This window comes from Mytilus californianus, unplaced genomic scaffold (assembly GCF_021869535.1).
Source record: "Mytilus californianus isolate M0D057914Y unplaced genomic scaffold, xbMytCali1.0.p SCAF_13, whole genome shotgun sequence".
NCBI classification, from domain to species: domain Eukaryota; kingdom Metazoa; phylum Mollusca; class Bivalvia; order Mytilida; family Mytilidae; genus Mytilus; species Mytilus californianus.
Window position 1 is genome coordinate 32850177 of NW_026262615.1, and position 12700 is coordinate 32862876.

The 12700-nt window shown below is 29.9% G+C and overlaps 1 protein-coding gene across 1 annotated transcript; it reads right to left on the reverse strand.

Annotated features, from left to right (window-relative positions):
* Positions 1–438: 438 nt before the first annotated feature.
* LOC127723530 (semaphorin-5A-like) lies at positions 439–11243 on the reverse strand. Its single transcript, XM_052230171.1, has 6 exons — positions 11210–11243; positions 10387–10458; positions 7681–7832; positions 4797–4955; positions 3179–3232; positions 439–947 (listed from the first exon to the last, which is right to left on the reverse strand). The coding sequence occupies exons 3-6, from the start codon at positions 7826–7828 to the stop codon at positions 928–930; spliced, it is 381 nt and encodes a 126-aa protein (XP_052086131.1). The 5' UTR covers positions 7829–7832; positions 10387–10458; positions 11210–11243; the 3' UTR covers positions 439–927.
* Positions 11244–12700: the final 1457 nt, after the last annotated feature.

Here is a 12700-nt window from a genome sequence, read left to right on the forward strand (position 1 = left end):
TTATTGATACGTGCCATACTCCTCGTATAGGCTGAAACTACAATGAGGCATACAGGTTTACATTGTAGTAGTCTCAGGTGTATGTTATTCATGACCAGTGTGTATTGTAAATATCAATGATCACGTTGATAAGAAATGATTAACATGATCAAATAGACAACAATTATAAATATTAAGAAAAAAAAACAGTTTAGAAAAAAGAAATATTACTATGCATTTGATTTCCCCTCTGAATGCACATGAAGTGTCTAGTTTTGGTTCGCTTTGGTCTCATTTTACCCTCAACTACACCCATCAGTTACTTGAAGTTACTGATAATTAAAAATAAGTTAACCTCCTAGTTGTGAACTATATGTATACGGTATTAAAAATATTGTTCATTTGATATGTATATGGCAACACAATGAAAACATGTACTATTAAATTTATACCCGGATTTTATTAAGAAACAAATCACATATATTAATGATTTAAATACAAGTTGATAATACCAATGAATATTCCCACAAAAAATCACCAAAAAAATGTAACATGTAACTAATGTATATCCCACAAAATATCATCAAACGATATGAAAAAAACGTTTATTCTCACTCTTTACAAATTTATTGTCATACATATCACAGATGAAATGCTTTGATAGGTCCAATTAAAAGTCATCTAACCTAATAACTGAATTCAAGATTACATTATACAAGTAAGAATTAGTACGTTCGCACTCGTGAGAAGGTTAACCACACAGATGGTATCTAAGATATCGAAAGTTAGATTTTCAAACGAAAGCAAAGAATGAATTTTCCCACAATGATGATCATAAAATTTAAACCATGTTAAAATTGTCCCTCAGTTTTATATAAGAATGAAATCGATCCACTTTGTTTCCATTTTTTTCAATCAAATTTGTCTCTTTTGTTTGGTTCATAGCTTTCAATTTAGGCTGTTTGATCCTGGAAGACAGAATAAATTATTGTGATTTATAACATTATACTGTATTGTACTCTTATTTTATTTGTGATATTACAGTCACTCGTTGTAAGGCATGATGAACTTCAAAATGCTTTCAGATGTGCCATATAGTACGAATCTAGTGAGTTGTATAATGCAATAAGCTTGTTTGTTTCTTATAAAGCAACTGCACACTGTCTTGCATTTGTGCTATTTCGACTAAGTATGGATTCACATGGTGGGTGATATAACAATTTCGTAATAAATTCTAAATTAAATAATATTAACTGCAAAGGCACAATAATAAACTGTTGACACAGCGATATGTGTATCGCCTGTAGGCATCAACGTCAGAAAAAAGACAATCTGATGGACAGCAACATTGCATATTATTTCAAAGTCACTTGAAAGCTTGTGGACAGGGCCTATAATTGATTGAAACACTGAAATGTACAGACAGTAATGTAACTATATCGACAATATCATTGTATATTGTAAGCAGTTCTTATCAATCTAACTTCAGTAGAAAACTTAACATTGAAAATTGCTAAATAATTCAAAGTCGCTGAATCATGACCTAGAAGCCAGGGCCTCAAAATAGTCGTCTAACTGATATGTACTTATAGTAATGCAACTTTATATTAAATATCATTGATCTATCACAAATAGATTCTTTTAAACAAACCAATTCGAAAAGTTAACATTTACAATGGTTAGTCACTTCAAAGTCGCTGAACCTTGACCTAGGGGGCAGAGCCTCACAATGGTTGTCAAACTGATATATACTGCTAGTAATGCAACTTTGTACTATATATCAATATTCTATCGCAAGTAGTACGTAATAAACTAACTTAGGCAGAAAACTTAACAATTGTTGACACCATCGTTGCAGTCGCCAGAAAAGCAATCTCTATATCTCGCTTTCCTCGACTTTCATCATAGGCGAGACAAGAATTGTAGGCACTATCTTTTGTCGATTAAAAACTCATTAGAGCTTATGTTATGTCTTTGTTTGTATACTATGCCGACTCTAAATAAAACTTATTTATTTTTTTTTTTTTTACGGTCACACGCAAAAAGTAACAAAAACAAAATAATTATTGTTACTTCTGAGACTAATTCCCGAAATGTATTTCTGGAGAGGAATCCAATTGCATACGGAAATTGCAGATAACAATAAATTTTGTTATTGTTATCGGCAGTTATAATTACTGGCAAAATTTTACATTTGCAAGTTATGTCTTTTTAGTGTGTATAATCTGGATATTTGAGCTGTATTCGTGTCATTTCCCGTATTCTTCGGTTTACATATTTGAAACAAAAATTCTATGAATAGACATTATTCAATGAACATAGCAATGATGAATTAAACACTTATAATAAGAAGTATTATAGCTATTTATTTTGGTGGTACTTCTGGCACATCCAGTATATACCTAAGTTGACACTGTGAGGCCAACACATTTTAGGTGGTACCACTTCAGATACCTGTTGCAAACAATATATTCATATATATGGAATTCAATACCACACACTTAGCAGTTCCACTCTGCTGTGTTCTTCTTCTGCGATATCTGTTTGTGTTTGCATTTTCCATGAGTCATTGGAAAAGTATTCTTTGATTCATTGATATTAATGTTCTTGTCGATCAATTCCGTAGGCAATTTCACTAATGAAAGAAATTGTTCCTCTGGGGTTATGATCAGAACGTCTTCTATATTGTTAAACAGAATTTGAATTTTGGATTTGATGAAGTTTATCATTAAAATTTTGAAGAAAAACAAACTTTTCACTGACCACACATTGAACATTTTGCTGATTCGAATCCATTGTCATGAATAGTGAACTTCTTTATACGACCACTCCATGGCAAAAATGAACGTCATATTGGTCAATTTATCTTGAAGTTTAATCATGTTTATATTACATCTTAATTTAATTGTTTAAATTTGTTTCATAGATTGCTTGCAAATCAAACATTTTTTTTAGAACAGTGCCTACCTGAATATATTTATCTATTGACAATAACAAACTATGTTATTGTTACATGCAATTTCCGTATGAAATAGGGTCCCTCTTGGAAATACATCTCGGTAATTAGTCTTGAAAATAACAATTATTATTTCTTATTGTTACGTTTTGCGGGTAACCGTAGCAAGTGCTAAAATTGTATTAATGTCGACCATAACTTATGTTTGTCAAAATGAATGAAACAATTATGGTGGAAATTTACCTGATTTATTGTCCAAATGGTCTACTGATCTTTTCTTTGAACGACGGCATGATGCTGTAAAAAGATATGAACAATTTACAACCCCATTGACTCAAGGTTTTGCTAAACACGGTGAAACTTGTATAGACGCATCTTGACTATCAGTAATTGCTTTATGTCATGTTAAACTTGTTTTCTTATTTAGAAAGTAATGGCATATCCTTGATTTGTTTGATTAAATCTCTAAACAACTTAACCACATTCGGAATGTTGAAACACTGTAGCTTTTTTTTTCTATTTTTGTTTTGAGGTTGCTGAAATCGATTAATTAAATATGTTTCAGAATAACAGTATTAAGGTATTACTTTAGCCAAAATCAGCTTTAGCTTTGAAATAAAGATGTTTACGACTGGGTCGATGACGTCACGCCAGTTATCAACACTTTCATGTTGACATGATATATAAATAATTTGTTCATTTTCTGTCAATTTATGAGTCTATGAAATTACTAAAATAAGTGCTTTTAAATCACTCATTTGAGTAGCAAATTAAGAATTCTGTGATTTTGTATTTTACCAAAATTTTAAACGCACAGGTTTAGATTTTATTAAAGTATAAGTAAAACTGAATAAAATTGACCTTTTGCTTCTTTGAAGTAGCAAGGTTTACGACTTTGATGCAATCATTCATCTGTATATTCTAAATTTGTTGAGAAAAATGCTACAATGAAGGCTTAACAAAATGATCTAGTACTTTCCTAACATATTTTTCCCAGAGGTGGGAGCATTTTTCCTGTAAAATTCAAGGTTTCAGCTTTGAGATTATGTTATTAAATGATACTGTTCGCTATATATAGATCCTACGACTGCATCGAGTGTGATCAGATATTTATCCACTCGAGACAGTTAATTCTTTTTTAATTTACAACGCGAGGCTTGCCGAGCGTTTTAAATATTTACATTTAATAAAATAATACTCAAAATAGATAAACAAGTGATGTTCATGTCATTATCTCAGATTAAAAAAAGGGCCATCACTATACATGAGCAGTCATCATATTAACACAGATGTTGTTTCTGATAACTTAAACATCATAATTAGTCCCAGGATCATTAATATTATATATTTAAAGCTAAAATAAAATAAAATCACTTAGCCTAGTGATTTATTTGTACTTTTTAAATAGGTGATTTTTTAAGAAAGACTACTCTTAATTGCAGCATTTAAGTTGGAGAAAATGTTACTTGAATAAGTGATTTAAGAAATCACTCATTTAAGTAATTGCCCTGACTGTTTATTGTTTTTGAAATATTGAAATATTGAAAACACTAAGGTTTTTTTATTGCATTAACCGTATTTGGTACTAAACTGATTTTATTGTTACGCCCTTTAACATTTATTTGCTCTTGCCTCAAAACTGATTTCATTCAAACGCTACAGACGAGTCTCACTTTGAAGAAACACGCTTATGGCGAAAAAGCCTTACATCTTTGATGATTTTTTTATTCTGATTTCACAGAATACAGTGATAGATTGAACAGGTTTTTTTAATAAGTTCTAAAGAGAAGTGTTCCGCTCCGGTTAACAATTGATTTCTAAGGTAATGTTGATTGTAATCTGATATATCTAAAGAATTTACCTCGACATTTTCTTAAGTTGCAAAGTGATGTTTCAATTTCGGAACCAACACATTTCAGTCCATCGTCAGACGGTGGAGGATTGTCACATGTTCTGGTTTTGATTATGACACCATCTCCACAAGTTGCAGAACATGAGGAGTTGATCCAAGGGCTCCATCCTCCATTCAAAAATGAAAACAAAACGGTATAAATCTTATACTTTTGCAAAAATATTTTGCACTATTAGCAGTCAGTTTAATTCAATTTTCATAAACTGAAACCTCAATCCGACCTCATTTAAATAGTTATGCATGCATCATACTCATAGTTTTACTTTAACTTGTTTATGATTTATTTAGTGGTTGCCGAATTAGTAAATGATATTGGTTTTAAGCTTTCTTACATTGTTTCACCTTTTCTTTTCAAGTAATCACAGCCTGCAGTCACATTACAGAAAGTTTTGTAAGTTGGATATAGATGTTTGCACGGTATAAATCAATTACGACAATTTGAGCCAATTTGGATAACTTGCATTTACAGGAATTGTCCTTTTAATTATGATCAGCAGTAGTTATCCGATTTTCAATTCTCATTAATATATAAAGAAGAAACAAACCATCGTACCAAACATCCAGAAAAGCACTTCAGATGCATGCAATATATAACGCGTCGTTCTCGTTTTTAATTCTATAATGTAAAGGTAAGAATGAACACTGATTTTTTACATCTTCTTTTTTCTTTTTATATTGTAATTGTACTTATTTTCGCGAAATGTGTATTTCAAACACGTTCGCAGATTTTTATTTTCGCGGTTTTTTTCCTAAAAATTAAATTAAAAAATAAAAGTTATAATTATCGTCTCGTGTGTCAATAAGAACTGCATTAAAAGGAAATGCGTAAATAGCCGTCGGGTAAACTGTTAGTAGTAAGATTATCGGTATGACTGAACTAATATGAATTTTAATTCATTCGTTTGTCATTCTTTATTTGAAGATTCAACAGATTTAAGTTTAAAAAAAAAATATAACTATAATGTTTGATTACAGTAAAGCTTTCAAAACTATTGTCATCTACTATACACACATATTTGTAAATTAATCGATAACAAATAAAATAGAAATTTCATATGGTTTAATGTAATCTTGTATCAATATTGTTTCTTTTATCTTTAATTGGGTTCAACTTGGCAACTGCTGATATTAATTTAGTCTGTATGTAACGGACTTGTTTTTTTTTCACGGATTAACAGGATTGAAAACATGTCCTGTCATCGATGTAAGTCCAAGTTCACATGCAGAGATGAACAGTAAGTTTCAAGTTGAAAGGTTAAATTCAAATGTGCGTGTATTTTTTTCCCACGATAATATACCAACCGCAAAATTCGTGAATATAAATACACCGTGGAAACAAGTACAATTACAGTATGTTGATATGAATATGATAAATATAATATAACGAGTAATTTTAACAAAATAATTTTTGCAAACCCAATGAAACTTTACCACAGATTAATCTCCTATTATGCTATTGAGTACATACAATAGCTATTATTCTCTGTGTAATTTATTCACTGGGACCTTTATATTTCTTCTAAGAAAAATCCTTCACTCATTGATTAATTTACCTGAGTAAAAACAATGATTTCTGACAAATTTTTATCATTGCTCCTTTTGAAATTTGCATTTTTTGTTTGTTTAGTTATAGAGTACATTTAAGAATGCTTTGATTTAAACATCGTAATTTTCCAGTTTTGTTATGTCAAACACAAAAAAAAAACCATAATACTTTCATGTAGTGTAAATGAAACCTTATAAGTTTAAAAACTAATCATATCTTTCATATGTATAAAACATATAAGGTATACTATTTAGTAAAACAAACTGTGTATTCAGTTGTTTAAGATTGTGTCTGCTAAATATTGTATGTCAAAAGTTATTTAAGTTAATCAATTACAATTGTCGTTAAAGAGGATGAGGCTCAAGTTAAAACTCCAACTGAGTGTCTTAATGTTTTTCTCATCATTACGAATGTGACTTAATAATATATATATATATATATATATATTCCAAAAAACCAAAAAAAGTGAAAAAGTCTATTTTAGCAAAACGCATTTGACTAGCAGGTCGAACAACTGATGTTCTTAAACCCTGCTTACTGCCATTGGCGATTGCCAAATAAATTGATCACCAGATCTTACAAAATGGATCTTAATATTAATTAAATACCAAACAGAAAACAATAAACTTGTGGAAAAGATGGTATACCACAAACATGAGGTGCAAAAATTTGTACACCATATCCGGATTTCGACAATTATGTCTCTTCAGTGATGTTAGGGATCAAAACGGTATTTGGAAGGCCATATAATTTACCTAAATTTAGGAAAGACTCTTGAGTTTTAAAGAGTCGAAATAGGATGAACGGATCATATAAACCCGAAGGAAAATATAATACAAGCCCAAACGAAAAAATATGCGTTATGCTAAAATAGACTTTTTCACTTTTTGTGGTCTTTTGGAAGTTGTTGTTTGTGCTGTATTTAGACCCCTCTACTACGAAATTTGTTTTGCATGCACACGTATAAAAATTGCGGTTTTTATCCAACACAATCATAGGTTTGAACGTTGTTTTCAATTTAGACTTGTTTATATATATATATATATATATATATATATATGTGTGTGTGTGTGGAATAGAAAATGGACACGATGTATGTATCACGAATGTTAAATGTTCAGGCAATTTCACAACAAATCAGAAAAAAAAAGAAATAGAAGCATGTCTGAGATATTTATTTTTATTCCAGATAGTTGCTACATAGGTCAAATTGGGAATAGATATATTGCATTTAGATAAAACATTAGTAAACTCAATTATTTTTAAGACATATTCTAATCTGCTTACCTGGAATTATGCAGGTTGTCTCGTTAAAATTGTGAATATCTATGGTGGTTTTTGAATCAGTACATGTTCCTTCATAATACAGTGTTTGGTTTGATGCCCATTCTTTAAAATCAATTATGAGGCAGCATATGAATGGGTTTGTGTACATATTCCTTAAATATTAAATTCAATATAAGATTAATTCCTATCTAATGTACATAACCATGTGACGTCTGGTTTTTCACATTACTGCGAAACAATTTAAATTCCTGAGGGGAAAAATATGCAAGATACGGCAACAGCATGGAATTACATGAAACAACGCCAAAGTATCATGCTGTTTCTATAGATATTTGCAACAAGAGGTTAAAATCATCAAATCAACATAGATAGAGCTTTAAGTTAAACATTAAGCAAAGCATTTTATTACGCAAGAGAAACAACTGTCCTACAAAACAATACTTGCAACACAACTTATAATTATATTTATGTTTTCAAGAACAGAACTTCTGGTAAACTTATTAAGCAGTTACCCTGTACAGTGCTATGAGAACATCAATAATTATAAATGCAAATCTGAAATAGGACACTGATGCTTAATATACCATACATTCCAAATGTCGTTCTCCGTGAATTTAAAAGATAAATATATTTTTTTTCAAACTGATATTGCTTTGAACAGTAATATTGAATTATTGAACGACATTAAAATTTAAATAAAGAAGTAGAAATTAATAGTACGTAAACAATAAAAATGATAGTAAACCTGTTGAGGTGTTTGCACACAAGAATATTTTGAAGAACATCAGTTACATATGTGCATGATTAAATATCCAATACGACCTGTCATATGATAAGATAAACATGCTAACGTCTTAAATAAACTTAGGACACTGATACACACATTACCAAAGGTTTAAAAAAAGTAAAACAAAAATACTAAACTACAAGGCAAATCCATTAAGGGAATTCCATGAATACAGACAAAATCAAACGCTATCAATCAATTGAACAAGTGAAAAACAACTGCCATATTCCTGACTTGGAAGAAAATCAATTACTATCATGATTTTGTAAGATTATATTCTATCAAGACAATGGTTCTTGAATTACGCAAGATTTCAAAGACTAGCCTTTCAATATAGAATGAGATTAGGAGTAAAATGAGTATGTATAGATTAATCAATATTCGAGTCAAATGCACCTGTCACATGCGTGGTTTGAAATCACTAGTTCAGTGTTGACAGGCTTGTGATACAGTAAATAAACTACATAAACTACCTGGCCAACAAGTTCCCTTACATGTATAGAAGAACATCAACTATATATGATCGTTATAGGAATATGATGCAATCTATTATAGGATAAAGGCTGAAATAAGAATCAATCACACTTACAAATGTCGAAGCTTTGGGTTCGATGACTACATACCTACTGGTAAACTTACTCCTATGTAAAAAGTAAAATCACAAAAATACTGAACTCCGAGGAAAATTCAAAACGGAATGTCCCTAATCAAATTGCAAAATCAAAAGTTCAAACACATCAAACGAATGGATAAGAACGTGTTAAATCAAGACAATACTATTCAAATAACCAACAGGAATTCTAGGATCAATTTTGAAATATTGAATAATATTAAAAGTTCAATAAACATGTACGACGGAAATGTTCATAGACAATATAATGGTGATACACATGCTAAACTATTGGCACACAAGTATATTAATGAGCAAAGGGTACATATTAAAGAGGTTCAAACATCCTTACAATATTAAATACGGCTAAGACTGATATAAATGATTTTCAATTACACAATAAAATTGAGAATGGAAATGGGAAACACATATTAAAGATTTACACCGTGTTCAAAATGAACAGACCTTCTGGTAAATTTCTCACTTGTTATTTGGTAAATATTTTATATAAAATCAATGATCATGAACATGCTTAATAATGTTGATGTATTTTTTATTGCAAAACTATTAAGTTGTCGGCACTTACGTATATCGAAGAACATCAATTATATATGTACGTGACTATATAAACAAAACAAGTTAATATTGATTAAAGTCTGTGATAAGCATTAATCACAATTGGAATTCTTGTATTTTGGTGTTTGATGATAACAGACTATCTGGTAAACTTTCTTAGTTGTTATTGGCTACAGATTTAATTTGAAATATTGAATAACATCAAAGTTAATTAAGCCTGTGAGATGAAACTGTTCATACACAATAGAATGGTGATAAACCTGCTGGGCTGTTGTTATACAAGTATATCAAAAATACCGGGTACATGTAAACAAGGTTAACAATTCCACACAATATTAAATAAGTTTAAGTCTGTTATAAATATCAATTGCACTTAGAAGTATTGAAGATTTGCGTTCAAAGTTAACAGACCTTCTGGTCATATTTCTTACTTGTTAATCAGTAAATATATATTAGAAAATCAATGATCATGAACAAACTTAATAAACCTACTGATATTTAAATTACAAAACATTGCAAAGGACTATCTTCAGTTATTTAATGGATCAAATATATTTGTCAACCACCTAATACTGTGGATGTAATATTAATTGCTTCAAAATTCAAACTCGGCACATAAGGATATTAAAGGACATCAGATATGTTTGTACATGATTAAATACTAGTATATAATATTTAGTCTAATCTAAAATTATATTAAATAAAGTCTGAGACGAGCATAATTCATACTTACAATGATAACAGATTCGTGTTCGACACAAATAGATCTTTTGGTAAACTTACTAAGTTGTTAGATTCTATATATCTGGAAGAAAATCAAATATCATGATCATATTAGAACATGTGACATTGATACATTGACACTGAACTTACCAAAGATTACCAAGTTCGATCTCCTTTTTTTCAATAGATAACATATATATTTTTTCAAACTGACATTGTTGATGCATTTCGTTAAGCTTTCAACTGCAACTTATAAATATTGAACGACATTTAAAGTAATATTGGTATACAAAAAGAAAGTTTGCAAACAAATTGAAATGATGGTAAGATGTTTATACGCGAGCATATTGAGGAACATCAGTTATATAAGTACGTGATCATATAAACAAAACAATCTTCAATATTTCAATAAAATAAAGTATGTGATAAGCGTTATACATAATCAATATTCTTGCAACATAGTGTCGATTATAAGAGACTATCTGGTAAACTTACTTAGTTGTAATTGGCTACAACTTTGAAATAAAATCAATCATCTTGAATATGTAAAAACATATTTAATCAAGACAATAATACTCAAATTACCAATAGGAATTCTAAGATTATTGTTTTAATATTGAATAACATTAAAAGTTTAATAACCATGTAAGAAAGACGTGTAATAGAAGGGTGATAATTCTTGTAAAGTAGTGTTCGATGATCACAGACTACCTGGCAACCTTACACTATTGGCACAGAAGAATATTAAAGAACATAGGGTACCTATGAACGAGGTTAAACATTCAAAACACTTAAATAAGTTTAAGTCTGGTATCAAAATAAATTACACTTACACAAATTTAAGGTTTATGTTGAATGTAAACAGACCTTTTGGTAAACTGACTAACGTGTTATTCTCTAAATCTCTGAAAGAAAATCAATAATCATGATTACGTTAGAACATGTTACATTAAAACACGACTACTGAACTTACCAAACATTACCAATGTGATCTCCTTGTATTCAATAACATTACACTAGACGATAAACCTGTTGAGCTATTGTCACACACTTATATTAAAACACCTTTTTATATCAGAACCTGATTTCAAATCCAATATGATCGTATAATAAGTTTAAGTCTGACATATCATTTCTCAAGTTGACTTGGAAAGCAGTCAAAAAGTTTGCTCCAAGTTAACTTTTGTACAGGTTAGGACTGCACACATCGGTAGATGTACGTGGTTATATAAACAAAACAATTTTTAATAAAATAAAGTTTGTGTTCAGCATTAATCACAATAATAATTCTTGTAACTTGGTATTTGATGATAACAGACTATCTGGTAAACTTTCTTAGTTTGCTACAATTTTGGATAAAATCAGTCATCTTGATTATGAATATCAAAAACACTGGATACATATGAATAAGGTAGACAATTCCACACAACATTTAATAAGTTATTAGTCTGATATAAATATCAATTGCACTTACAAATATTGAAGATTTGCGTTCAATGTTAACTGACCTTCTGGTAAACTTGTACTGAAGTAAATATCTAATAGAAAATCAATCATCATGAACATATTTATTCAACCTACTTACATTCAAATTACCAAACATTTCAATGGTTGAACTTCAGCTATTCAATGGATCAAATGAAATTGTCATCAACCTGATATTGGTGGTGAAATTTGTATTGCTTTTACATTCAACATTATCTAACAAAATTAAAATATAATGATGACAACACTACTATGTTCTCAGCACACAAGTATATTTAAGAACAGCAGATATGTGGTGTACGTGATTAAATATACAATTTAAATGATATATGTAAGAAAAGGTCTGAGATGAGCATAAATCCTACTTACAATGTTTTAAGTTTTTTGTTGTTAGAAAACATTCCTTCTGGTAAACTTACTAACTTGTTAAATTCTATATATCTAGAAGAAAATCAGTTATCATGATTATGTAAGAACAATTGACATTTAAACACCGATTCTGAACTTACCAAAGATTACCAAATTCGATCTCCGTGTATTCAATAGATAAAATATATTTGTCTTTAAACTGATATTATTGGTGCATTTTTAAAGCTTGCAAACTAAAATAATGCGTGATATTTAATGTAACATTAGTAAACACAAGGAAAGTTTGCCAACACAATTTAATGATGGAATATTCAGAGTTGTCGACACACAAGTATATTGAGGAACATCGATATACAGATTGGAGCAATCCTAACCCGTACAACAAGTTATCTTGCTAACCAGTAATATTGACTGGTCAAAGTTAACCTGTGACAGGATTTAGGACTGCTCTGACCAGTCCTAGTAACACA

What these genes read in the sequence shown, in the direction of transcription:
- LOC127723530 (XM_052230171.1), bottom strand. Translation starts at nt 7,828, where the DNA reads ATGTACACAAACCCATTCATATGCTGCCTCATAATTGATTTTAAAGAA. An exon ending in CAACTTAAGAAAATGTCGAG is followed by an intron (nt 3,233 to 4,796) that starts GTAAATTCTTTA and finishes ATCTTTTTACAG; the next exon opens with CATCATGCCGTCGTTCAAAG. An exon ending in CCATTTGGACAATAAATCAG is followed by an intron (nt 948 to 3,178) that starts GTAAATTTCCAC and finishes TCTGTCTTCCAG; the next exon opens with GATCAAACAGCCTAAATTGA.